The following is a 12126-nucleotide window of genomic DNA, read 5'->3' on the forward strand; positions in this document are numbered from 1 at the left end:
GCAAATCAAAACCACAATGAGATACCATCTGACAACAGTCAGAATGCCTATTATTAAAAAGTAAAAAAAAAAAAAACAGATGCTGGTGAGATTGTGGAGAAAAAGGAATGCTTATACACTGTTGGTGGAAGTGTAAATTAGTTCAACCATTGTGGAAAACAGTATGGTGATTCCTCAAAGACCTAAAGACAGAAATACCGTTCGACCCAGCAATCTCATTGCTGGGTATATACCCAAAGGAATATAAATCATTCTATTTTGAAGACATGTGCATGTGTTTGTTCATTGCAACACTATTCACAATAGCAAATATAGAAAATCAACTAAAATGCCGATCAGTGATAGACTGGATAAAGAAAATGTGGTACATATACAGCATGGAATAGTATGCAGCCATAAAATGGAACAAGATTATGTCCTTTGCAGTGACATGGATGTGGCTGGAGGCCATTGTCATTAGCAAACCAATCCAAGAACAGAAAACCAAATACCGCATGTTCTCACTTATAAGTGGGAGCTAAATAGTGAGAACACATGGACACATACAGGGGAACAAGACACAGTGAGGCCTATCAGAGGATGGAGGGTGGGAGGAGGGAGAGGATCAGGAAAAATAATAGGTACTAGGTTTAATACTGGGGCGATGAAATAATCTGTACAACAAACCCCCACGACACACATTTACCTATGTTACAAAACTGTACATGTAGCCCTGAACTTAAAAGTATATTTAAAAAGAAAATAAGGACAAATCCTACCATTTTCAAATTTAAAAAAAATATATTTTACAAACAATTTAATTATACTCTTTCAGTTATTTCAAAATTTACAATAAATTATTGTTGGCTGTAGTCACCCTGTCATGCTAACAAATAGTAGGTATTATTCATTTTATCTAATTAAATTTTTGTACTTGTCAACCATTCCCACTCCCACCTTTCCCTTTTCAGCCTCTGGTAATCATCATTCTACTATCTTCATGAATTTGATTGTTTTAATTTTTAGCTCCCACAAGTAAATGAGAACATGCAAAATTTTTCTTTCTTTTCCTGGCTTATTTCACTAAACATAATGACCTCCAGTTCCATCATTTGTTGCAAATGACAGGATTTTATTCTTTTTCATGACAGAATAGTACTTTATTGTGTATATGTACCACATTTTCTTTATTCATCTGTTGATGGACACTTAGGTTCCTGCCAAATTTTGGCCACTGTGAATAGTGCTGCAATAAACATGGTAGTTCAGATAACTTCTCAATATGCCGATTTTCTTTGTTTTGGATCCAGCAATCCAGCAGTGGGATTGTTGGATCATATGGTAGTATTATTTTTAGTTTTTTAGGCCATTTATATTCAATGCTAGTATTGAGATGTGAGACACTATTCTATGCATCATGCTACTTGTTGCCTGAATACTTTGTAGTTTTTTTTTTAAATTTATTGTGTTTTTGTTTTATAGGTCCTGTGAGCTTTATGCTTTAAGGAAGTTCTATTTTGGTGTATTTCAAGGATTTGTTTCAAGATTTAGAGCTTCTTTTAGTAGTTCTTGTAGTGCTGGCTTGGTAGTGGTGAATTTTCTTAGCATTTGTTTGTCTGAAAAAGATTGTATCTTTCCTTCATTTATGAAACTTAGTTTCTCTGGATGCAAAATTCTTGGCTGATAATTGTTTTGTTGAAGGAGGCTGAGGGTAGGGCCCCAAACCCTTCTTGCTTATAGGGTTTCTGCTGAGAAATCTGCTGTTAATCTGATAGGTTTTTCTTTATAGGTTACCTCATGCTTTTGCTTGGCAGCTCTTAAGATTCTCTCCTGTGTCTTAACATTAGATGACCTGATGACTATGTGCCTACCCAATGATCTTTTTGCAATGAATTTTTCAGGTGTTCTTTGACCTTCTTGTGTTTGGATGTCTAAATCTCTAGCAAGGCTGGGGAAGTTTTCCTTGATTTTTCCCTCAAATATGTTTTCCAAACTTTTAGATTTCTCTTCTTCCTCAAGAACACTAATTATTCTTAGGTTTGGTCATTATCATAATTCCAAACTTTTTGGAGGCTTTGTTCTTTTTTTTAATTCTTTTAGTTTTGTCTTTGTTGGATTGGGTTAATTCAAAAACCTTGTCTTTGAGCTCTGAAATTTTTTCTTCTTCTTGTTAGATTATATTATTGATACTTTGCAGTACACTTTGCATTTCTCTATGTATGTTCTTTATTTCCAGAAGTTGTGATTGTTTTTTATTTATGCTATCTATCTCACTGAAGATTTTTCCCTTCATATCTTGTATGATTTTTTTGATTTCATTAAGTTGTACTTACCTTTCTCTGGTGCCTCCTTGATTAGCTTAATAATCACCCTTCTGAATTCCTTTTCAGGCAACACAGGGATTTCTTCTTCATTTGGATCTATTGCTGATGAGCTGTTGTTGTCTTTAGGTGGGGGTGTATTAGTCTGTTCTCACGCTCCTATTAAAGATATACCTGAGACTGGGTAATTTATGAAGAAAAAGAGGTTTATTGGACTCACAGTTCCACATGGCTGAGGAGGCCTCACAATCATGGTGAAAGGCAAAAGGCACTTGTTACATGGTGGCAGCAGGAGAAAATGAGAACCAAACAAAAGGGGTTTTCCCTTATAAAACCATCAGATCTCATGAGACTTATTCACTACCATGAGAACAGTATCGGGGAACTGCCCCCATGATTCAATTATTTTCCACTGGGTCCCTCCTACCACACATGGGAATTGTGGGAGCTAAAATTCAACATGAGATTTGGGTGGGAACACAGCCAAACTATATCAATCTGCCCCTGGCCCCTCCCAAATCTCATGTTCTCACATTTCAAAACCAATCATGCCTTCCCAACCGTCCCCCAAAGTCTTAACTTATTTCAGCATTACCTTAAAAGTCCACAGTCCAAAGTCTCATCTGAGTGAAGGCAAGTCCCTTCTGCCTGTGAGCCTGTAAAATCAAAAGCAAGTTAGTTACTTCCTAGATACAGTTAGGGTACAGGCATTGGGTAAATACAGGCATTCCAAATGGGAGAAATTGGCCAAAACAATGGGTCTACGGTCCCCATGCAAGTCCAAAATCCAGCAGGGCAGTCAAATCTTAAAGCTCCAAAATGACCTCCTTTTAATCCATGTCTCACATCCAGGTCACACCGATGCAAAAGGTGGGTTCCCATGGTCTTGTGCAGCTCTGCCCCTGTGGCTTTGCATGGTACAGCCTCCCTCCCAGTTGCTTTCACAGGCTGGCGTTGAATGTCTGCAGCTTTTTCAGGTGTATGGTGAGAGCTGTCGGTGGATCTACCACTCGGGGGTCTGGAGGACAATGGCCCTCTTCTCACAGCTCCACTAGGCAGTGCCCCAATGAGGACTTTGTGTGGGGGCTTCAACCCCACATTTTCCTTACATTGCCCTAGCAGATGTTCTCTATGAGAGCCCCACCCCTGCAGCAAACTTCTGCCTGAACATCCAGGCATTTCCGTACATCCTCTGAAACCTAGGTGGAGGTTCCCAAACCTCAGTTCTTGACTCTTGTGCACCCACAGGATCAACACCACATGGAAGCTGCCAAGGCTTGGGGCTTGCTCCCTCTGAAACCATGGCCCAAGCTGTACCTTGGCCCATTTTAGCCATGGCTAGAGTGGCTAGGATGGAGAACACCAAGTCCCTAGGCTGCTGACAGCAGGGGTCCGCTAGGCCTGGCCCACAAAACCATTTTTTCTTTCTATGCCTCTGGGCCTGTGATGGTAGGGCCTTCCACAAAGGTCTCTGACATGCCCTGGAGACATTTTCCTCATTGTCTTGGCAATTAACATTTGGCTCCTTTTTACTTATGCAAATTTCTGCAGCCAGCTTGAATTTCTTCTGAGAAAATGTGTTTTACTTTTCTATCACATCATCAGGCTGCAAATTTTCTGAACTTTTATGCTGTTTCCCTTTTAAAAGTAAATAATTTTAATAGCACCCAAGTCACCTCTTGAATGCTTTGCTGCTTAGAAATTTTTTTTCTGCCTGATACCCTAAATCATCTCCCTCAAGTTGAAAGTTTCACAGATCTCTAGGATAGGGGCAAAATGCCGCCAGTCTCTTTGCTAAAACATAGTAAGAGTCACCTTTACTCCAGTTCCCAACAAGTTCCTCATCTTCATTTGAGACCACCTCAGCCTGGATTTCATTGTCCATATTATTATTAGCATTTTGGTCAAAGCCATTCAACAAGTTACAAAGTTCCAAACTTTCCCACATTTTTCTGTCTTCTTCTGAGCCTTCCAAACTGTTCCAGCCTCTGCCTGTTACCCAGTTCCAAAGTCATTCTACATTTTCAGGTATCTTTACAGCAGGACCCCACTCTACCAGTACCAATTTACTGTATTAGTCTGTTCCCATGCTGCAAATAAAGACATACCCGAGACTGGATAATGTATAAGGAAAAAGAGGTTTAATGGACTCACAGTTCTACATGGCTAGGGAGGCCTCACAATCATGGCAGAAGGCAAAAGGCACTTCTTACATGGTGGTGGCAGGAGAGAATGAGAACCAAGCAAAATGGATTTCCCCTTATAAAACCATTAGTTCTCATGAGACTTATTCACTACCATGAGAACAGTATGGGGGAAACTGCCCCCATGATTCAATTATCTCTCACCAGGTACCTCCCACAACACATGGGAATTAGGGGATCTACAATTCAAAATGAGATTTGGGTGGGGACACAGCCAAACCATATCAGAGTGTTAAAGAAATTTGTTTTGTCATACTACCAGAATTGTTTTTCTGGTTCTTTCTCATTTGAGTAGACTATGTCAGAGGGAAGATCTGTGTCTTAAGGGCTGCTGTTCAGATTCTTTTGTCCCATGGGGTGCTTCATTGCTGTGGTGTTCTTCCCCTTTTCCTAGGTACGTGGCTTCCTTAGAGCCGAACTGCAGTGATTATTTCTTTGGATTTAGCCACCCGGCGGAGCTACCAGGCTCCTGGCTGGTACTGGGAGGTGTCTGCACATAGTCCTGTGACGTGAACTGTCTTCAGGTCTCTCCGCCATGGATAGCCATACCTACTATGATGGAGGTGGCAGTGGAGTAAATGGACTCTGCAAGGGTCCTTAGTTGTAGTTTTATTGCACTAGTTTTGTGCTGTTTGGCTTGCCAGGAGGTGGCACTTTCAATAGAGCATCAGCAGTAGTAGTATAGGGATGATCAGGCAATGCACAGGGTCCTAGAACTCCCAAGATAATATGTCCTTTGTCTTTTGCTACCAGAGTGGGTAGAGAAAGACTATCACATGAGGGTATGGTTGAGTGTGTCTGAGCTCAGACTCTCCTTGGGTGGGGTCTGCTGTGGCTGCCATAGGGGCTGGGGGTGTGGTTCTCAGGCCAGTGGAGTTATGTTCCCAGGGGATTATGGTTGCCTCTGCTGTGTCATGCAGGTTGTCAGGGAACTGGGGGAAAGAGAGCCATTACAGGCTTCATCCAGCTCCCATGCAGCCCAAAAGGCTGGTCTCACTTCCACCATGCCCTACCCCCAACAGCACCAAGTTGGTTTTCAGGCAGCAGGTAAGCAGGACTGAGAACCTGCCCCAGGCTACCAGCCTCCTGGCTGCGAAAGCAAGCAGGGCTTTCAGGTTTTATTCCTCCCCGCCTGCTGTGGCTTCTGTGCTATATCTGCACTCTGGATTCACCTCCTCCCCTGATTTCTGTCCAAGAAAATTCACACTAGGTCGATTTTCTTTTTTACAAAGTTCAGCTAGAAGTTTTCTTCTTCCTCTGGTCTTTTCCCAGTTCCTCTGGCAGCCCTCCTTAAGGACCTCTGCAAGACAAAGTCAGAAATGGCTTATTTGGGGGCCAAGAGAGCCCACAGGGCACTTCCTGCTGCTTCTTCTACCCCTGCATTTTGCTCGGCTCTCTAAAATCGTCTCAGTTCCAGGTAAGGTCAAATCTTTCTCCCATGATCTGGACCTTAGGTTCCCCAGTGAGGGTGTGTGTTCAGGGGTAAGATGATCCACCTTTCACACTTTTACACTTTGGGGACTCACAGGTTTTGGGCTGTCTCCCGGGGTATGCAGGAGCAATCTACTTCCTTCAAAGGGTCTATGGATTCTCTTAGCTTTCTTTGTATATTCATGCAGTAGTCCTTGGAGCAAGAGTTCACAATGTGAATCTCTACACACTGCTCTGTCTTTCTGAGTGGGAGCCGCAATTTAGTCCTGCCTCCTATCTGCCGTTTTTCTTTCCTCTCCCCAGCCACTCTATTTCTTTTCACTGGAGAGTTTAATCCACTTATATTCAGTGTTATTATTGATCAGTAATGATTTACTCCTTTCATTTTCTTGTTTACTGGTGTTTTGTTGTCTTCTCTTCCCTCCTTCTTTCCTTCCTGTCTTCCTTTTGGTGAAAGTGATTTTCCCTACCGCTGTTCTTTAATGTCTAGCTTCTTTTTGTTATATGTTGTATGTTTAATTTTTGATTTGAGGTTACCATAAGGCTTGCAAATAACATAATATATTATTTTAAACTGATGACAAGTTAACAATTATATAAAAACAAGCAAGCAAAGAGAAAACTAATAAAAACTCTACATTTTAACTTTATCCTTCCTACTTTTTTTCTTTAAAATTATTATACTTAAGTTCTGGGATACATGTGCAGATCGTGCAGGTTTGTTACATAGGTATACATGTGCCACGGTGGTTTGCTGCACCCATCGACCTGTAATCTACATTAGATATTTCTCCTAATGCTATCCCTCCCCTTTTCCCCCCAAAAGGCCCTGGTGTGTGATGTTCCCCTCCCTGTGTCCATGTGTTCTCATTGTTCAGCTCCCACTTATGAGTGAGAACACGCGGTGTTTGGCTTTCTGTTCCTGTGTTAGTTTGATGAGAATGATGGTTTCCAGTTTCATCCATGTCCCTACAAAGGATGAGCTCATCCGTTTTTATGGCTGCATAGTATTCCATGGTGTGTATGTGTCACATTTTCCTTATCCAGTCTATCATTGATGGGCATTTGGGTGGGTTCCAAGTCTTTGCTATTGTGAACAGTGCTGCAATAAACATACACGTGCATGTGTCTTTAGAGTAGAATGATTTATAATTCTTTGGGTGTATACCCAGTAATGGGATTGCTGGGTCAAATGGTTTTTCTGGCTCTAGATGCTTGAGGAATCACCACACTGTCTTCCACAATGGTTGAACTAATTTACACTCCCACCAACAGTGTAAAAGCGTTCCTATTTCTCCACATCCTCTTCAGCATCTGTTGTTTCCTGACTTTTTAATGATCGCCATTCTAACTAGCATGAGATGGTAGCTCCTTGTGGTTTTGACTTGCATTTCTCTAATGATCAGTGATGATGAGCTTTTTTACATGTTTGTTGGCTGCATGAATGCCTTCTTTTAAGAAGTGTCTGTTCATATCCTTCGCCCACTTTTTGATGGGGTTGTTTTTGTCTTGTAAATTTGTTTAAGTTCCTTGTAGATGCTGGATATTAGCTCTTTCTCAGATGGATAGATGGTAAAATTTTTCTCCCATTCTGTAGGTTGCCTGTTCACTCTGATGATAGTTTCTTTTGCTGTGCAGAAGTGCTTTAGTTTAATTACACCCCATTTGTCAATTTTGGCTTTTGTTGAAATTGTTTTTGGTGTTTTAGTCATGAAGTCTTTGCCCATGCCTATGTCCTGAATGGTATTGCCTAGGTTTTCTTCTAGAGTTTTTATGGTTTTGGGTTTTACTTTTAAGCCTTTAATCCATCTTGAGTTAATTTTTGCATAAGGTGTAAGTAAGGGGTCCAGTTTCAGTTTTCTGCATATGACTAGCAAGTTTTCGCAACACCATTTATTAAATAGGGAATCCTTTCCCCATTGCTTATTTTTTCAGGTTTGTCAAAGATCAGATGGTTGTAGATGTGTGGCATTATTTCTGAGGCCTCTGTTCTGTTCCATTGGACTATATATCTGTTTTGGTTACTGTAGCCTTGCAGTATAGTTCGAAGTCAGGTAGAGTGATGCCTCCAGCTTTGTTCTTTTTGCTTAGGATTGTCTTGGCTATACAGGCTCTTTTTTGGTTCCATATGAAATTTAAAGTAGTTTTCTCTGATTTTATGAGGAAAGTCAATGGTAGATTGATAGGGATATCATTCAATCTGTGAATTACTTTGGGCAGTATGGCCATTTTCACAATATTGATTCTTCCTATCCATGAGCAGGGAATGTTTTTCCATTTTTTTGGTGTCCTCTCTTTTCCTTGAGCAGTGCTTTATAGTTCTCCTTGAAGAGGTCCTTCACATCCTTTGTAAGTTGTGTTTGTAGGTATTTTATTTTCTTTGTAGCATTTGTGAATGGGAGTTCACTCATGATTTGGCTCTCTGTTTGTCTATTATTGGTTTATAGGAATGCTTGTGATTTTTGCACATTGATTTGTATGCTGAGACTTTGCTGAAGTTGCTAATCAGCTGAAGGAGATTTGGGGCTGAGACGATGGGGTTTCTAAATATACAATCATGTCATCTGCAAACAGAGGAAATTTGACTTCCTCTGTTCCTATTTGAATACCCTTTATTTCTTTGTCTTGCCTGATTGCCCTGGCCAGAACTTCAAATATTATGGTGAATAGGAGTTGTGAGAGAGGGCATCTTTGTCTTGTGCTGGTTTTCAAAGGGAATGCTTCCAGCTTTTGCCCATTCAGTATGATATTGGCTGTGGGTTTGTTATGAATAGCTCTTATTATTTTGAGATACGTTCCATAAATATCTAGTTTATTGAGAGTTTTTAGCATGAAGGGCTGTTGAATTTTGTCAAAGGCTTTTTCTGCATCTATTGAAATAATCATGTAGTTTTTGTCATTGATTCTGTTGATGTGATGGATTACATTTTTTGATTTGCATATGATGAACCAGCCTTGCACCCCAGGGATGAAACAGACTTGATCATGGTGGATAAGCTTTTTGATTTGCTGCTGGATTTGGTTTGCCAGTATTTTATTGAGGATTTTCACATCGATGTTCATCAGGGATATTGGCCTGAAATTTTCTTTTTTTGTTGTATCTCTGCCAGGTTTTGGTATCAGGATGATGCTGGCCTCATAGAATGAGTTAGGGAGGAGTCCCTCTTTTTCTATTGTTTGGAATAGTTTCAGAAGGCATGGTACCAGCTCCTGTTTGTACCTCTTGTAGAATTCGGCTGTGAATCTGTCTGGCCCTGGGCTTTTTTGGTTTGTAGGCTATTAATTACTGCCTCAATTTCAGAACCTGTTATTGGTCTATTCAGGGATTCGACTCCTTCCTGGTTTAGTCTTGGGAGGGTTTATGTGTTGAGGAGTTTATCCATTTCTTCGAGATTTTCTAGTTTATTTGCGTGGAGGTGTTTATACTATTCTGTGATGGTAGTTTGTGTTTCTGTAGGATCAGTGGTGATATCCACTTTATTTTTTATTGTGTGTATTTTATTTTTCACTCTTCTTTGTTGTTCTGGCTAGCAGTCTAACTATTTTCTTAATCTTTTGAATAAAACAGCTCCTGGATTCATTGACTTTTTGAAGGGTTTTTTGTGTTTCTGTCTCCTCCAGTTCTTCTCTGTTCTTAGTTATTTCTTGTCTTCTGCTAACTTTTTAATTTGTTTGCTGTTGCTTTTCTAGTCATTTTGATTATGATGTTAGACTGTCAATTTTACATCTTTCCCACTTTCTTCTGTGGGCATTTAGTGCTATAAATTTCCCTCCAAACACTGCTTTAGCTGTGTCCCAGAGATTCTGGTATGTTGTGTCTTTGTTGTCATTGGTTTCAAAGAACTTACTTATTTCTACATTAATTTCGTTATTTACCCAGTAGTCATTCAGGAGCAGGTTGTTCAGTTTCCAATTAGTTACGTGGTTTTGAGTGAGTTTCTTTATCCTGAGTTTTAATTTGATTACACTGTGGTCTGAGAGACTGTTATGATTTCTGTTCTTTTGCATTTGCTGAGTAGTGTTTTACTTCCAATTATGTGGTCAATTTTAGCATAAGTGTGATGTGGTGCTGAGAAGAACGTATATTCTCTTGATTTGGGGTGGAGAGTTCTTTAAATGTCTATTAGTTCTGCTTGGTCTAGAGCTGTGTTCAAGTCCTGAATATCCTTGTTAATTTTCTGTCTCATTGATCTATCTAATATTGACAGTGGGGTGTTAAAATCTCCCACTATTATTGTGTGGGAGTCTAAGTCTCTTTCTAGGTCTCTAAGAACCTGCTTTATGAATCTTGTTGCTCCTGTATTGGGTGCATATATATTTAGGATAGTTAGCTCTTCTTGTTGCATTGATCCCTTTACCTATTGTAATGCCCTTCTTTGTCTTTTTTGATCTTTGTTGGTTTAAAGTCTGTTTTATCAGAGACTAGGATTTCAATACCTGCTGTTTTTTTTTTTCTTTGCATTTGCCTGGTAAACATTCCTCCATCCTTTATTTTTAGCCTACACACGTAGAATTTTTTACAAGGTTGATTTTTCACAAATCTTCCACAACTTGCTTAAGCCTTCAGCTTTATCCTTAAAACAATATTTTAACCCTCTAAACTTAGCAAAAAAAATTTACATTTCTTTAACTTCTTATGATATTTTACCAAAAATACATTTCACTTTTCTTACACACCTTTTATAAAACTGTTTTTATTTCCCAAAGATTACCTAAGTCACATGAACTAAAAGGCATTACACTTTACTTTTTTGACAAAATATTTGATTTAACCTTTTATTATTTTAAACCAATTAAAACTTTCATATGTAAACATCACACACAACACGTATAAATACACAGATAAAAGAAGATCCAGTAGTTGTAAGGGTTTTCATTTGCCAGTTTTAAAGTTTCTCTTTAAAGTATGCAATTACTAGGGCCTAATAAGCAGGCACAGCTGGAAGGCAAAAGAAATCCCCCAAAATTAAGGATCTCATTTTTATACTAGATACTAGATCTTAAAAAATAGGGAATCAGCCCATTCCCCGTGGGAGTCTTATCTCTCAGGTGGGGGTGGGGAAATTTCCATAACTTCTAGGTGGCCAAGAGCATGCTTCTCTGATCCAAACATGCAAAGAGCCATGTATTTTTTCATAACTGCCATTAGCTGTTTTCAAAAGTACATTTTCTACCTAGTTACTACACACCAAGTTTCTCTCATAATGTGATACCCCCAAAAGTCAAAACCATCAGATAACATAATGCAAAACAGAATAGAGGCTTAGATTTTGAGAGGGATCTATCTGATTTTAATTAAGCTGACTTTTAACCATAGTGCTCTTTAAAGAAAAATTTTTTTAATCTCTTATTACCTGACATTAGCCAGGCCAATGGCCAATATTTCTGGCTTTTGAACTTTCTCCCAGGTGAAACTAATAAGCCTTAGCTACTAAGCTACAGCACTGGACAGTTCTATTGCTCTTCCCAGAAGGAGCCTAGAGCAGTCAGTTTTGAGCTTGCATAGGCTTTTAACTGCTCAATATAATTTTTAGGGCTAACTATGACATGAGCCCTCAAACTTCTGTTCCCTGGATAGCAGAGACCAAGAGAGTACCGCCACATGGTTACAAGGTCAAGCTCCCAAGGATATGAAACAAGATGAGAAGGAAACTTCATCCAGTTTTTTTGTTGTTTCAGAGACCTGCAGCAGTTTGTAACTGAGATCCTAAGCCCATGTTCTATCCTAAGGTATTCCTCTTTATGACAGAATGATACAGAAAGACACACAAAGCACACCAGATTTGCTACAGCTTAAGACTAGCCTCACAAATTGTTTTTCCTATTAATCAAAACTTTACAGATGAGATAAACAGTGATTTTTACCATTCATTCAACCAGTTTGCATAAAGAAAGAGGACAGAAGTCTGATCAGTAAGAAATCCTTACCCTTTTGCTAACATGTCAGGTTTCTGGGTTCTCTTTCCCTGAGCAGCCCTAGTAACCTTGCTTGCTACCTCAAAGCCCTTGGGGCCAAGCCACAACACAAAAGAATTTTTTTTTTCTGTTTCATGGAACCACAGGCAAAAGCCTCTCAATTTTGCAAGTGGCCACCCAACTGGTTGCATGGGGGACCTGAATTAATATTTTCCATTCAGCCAGAGAAAAATACATATGACAAACCATACAAATATTGAGCTGGCAAAGCTCAA

The 12126-nt window shown here is 39.6% G+C and overlaps 1 protein-coding gene across 3 annotated transcripts in view; it reads left to right on the plus strand.

Annotated features, from left to right (window-relative positions):
- The window catches only part of CHIC1 (cysteine rich hydrophobic domain 1), a 138974-nt gene that overhangs the window by 56068 nt on the left and 70780 nt on the right, over nucleotides 1-12126 (plus strand). Inside the window, exon 4 of one of the 3 annotated variants that reach the window (XM_063703252.1) lies at nucleotides 5777-6462. The exons of the other annotated variants lie outside the window; for them this stretch is intronic. Coding sequence (XP_063559322.1) covers nucleotides 5777-5995 — 219 coding nt within the window. The 3' untranslated portion in view covers nucleotides 5996-6462. Of the gene's footprint in view, nucleotides 1-5776; nucleotides 6463-12126 lie in introns of those variants that run through there. 3 annotated transcript variants of the gene reach the window in all.

Source organism: Gorilla gorilla, chromosome X (assembly GCF_029281585.2).
Source record: "Gorilla gorilla gorilla isolate KB3781 chromosome X, NHGRI_mGorGor1-v2.1_pri, whole genome shotgun sequence".
In the NCBI taxonomy this organism is placed as follows: Eukaryota; Metazoa; Chordata; class Mammalia; order Primates; family Hominidae; genus Gorilla; species Gorilla gorilla.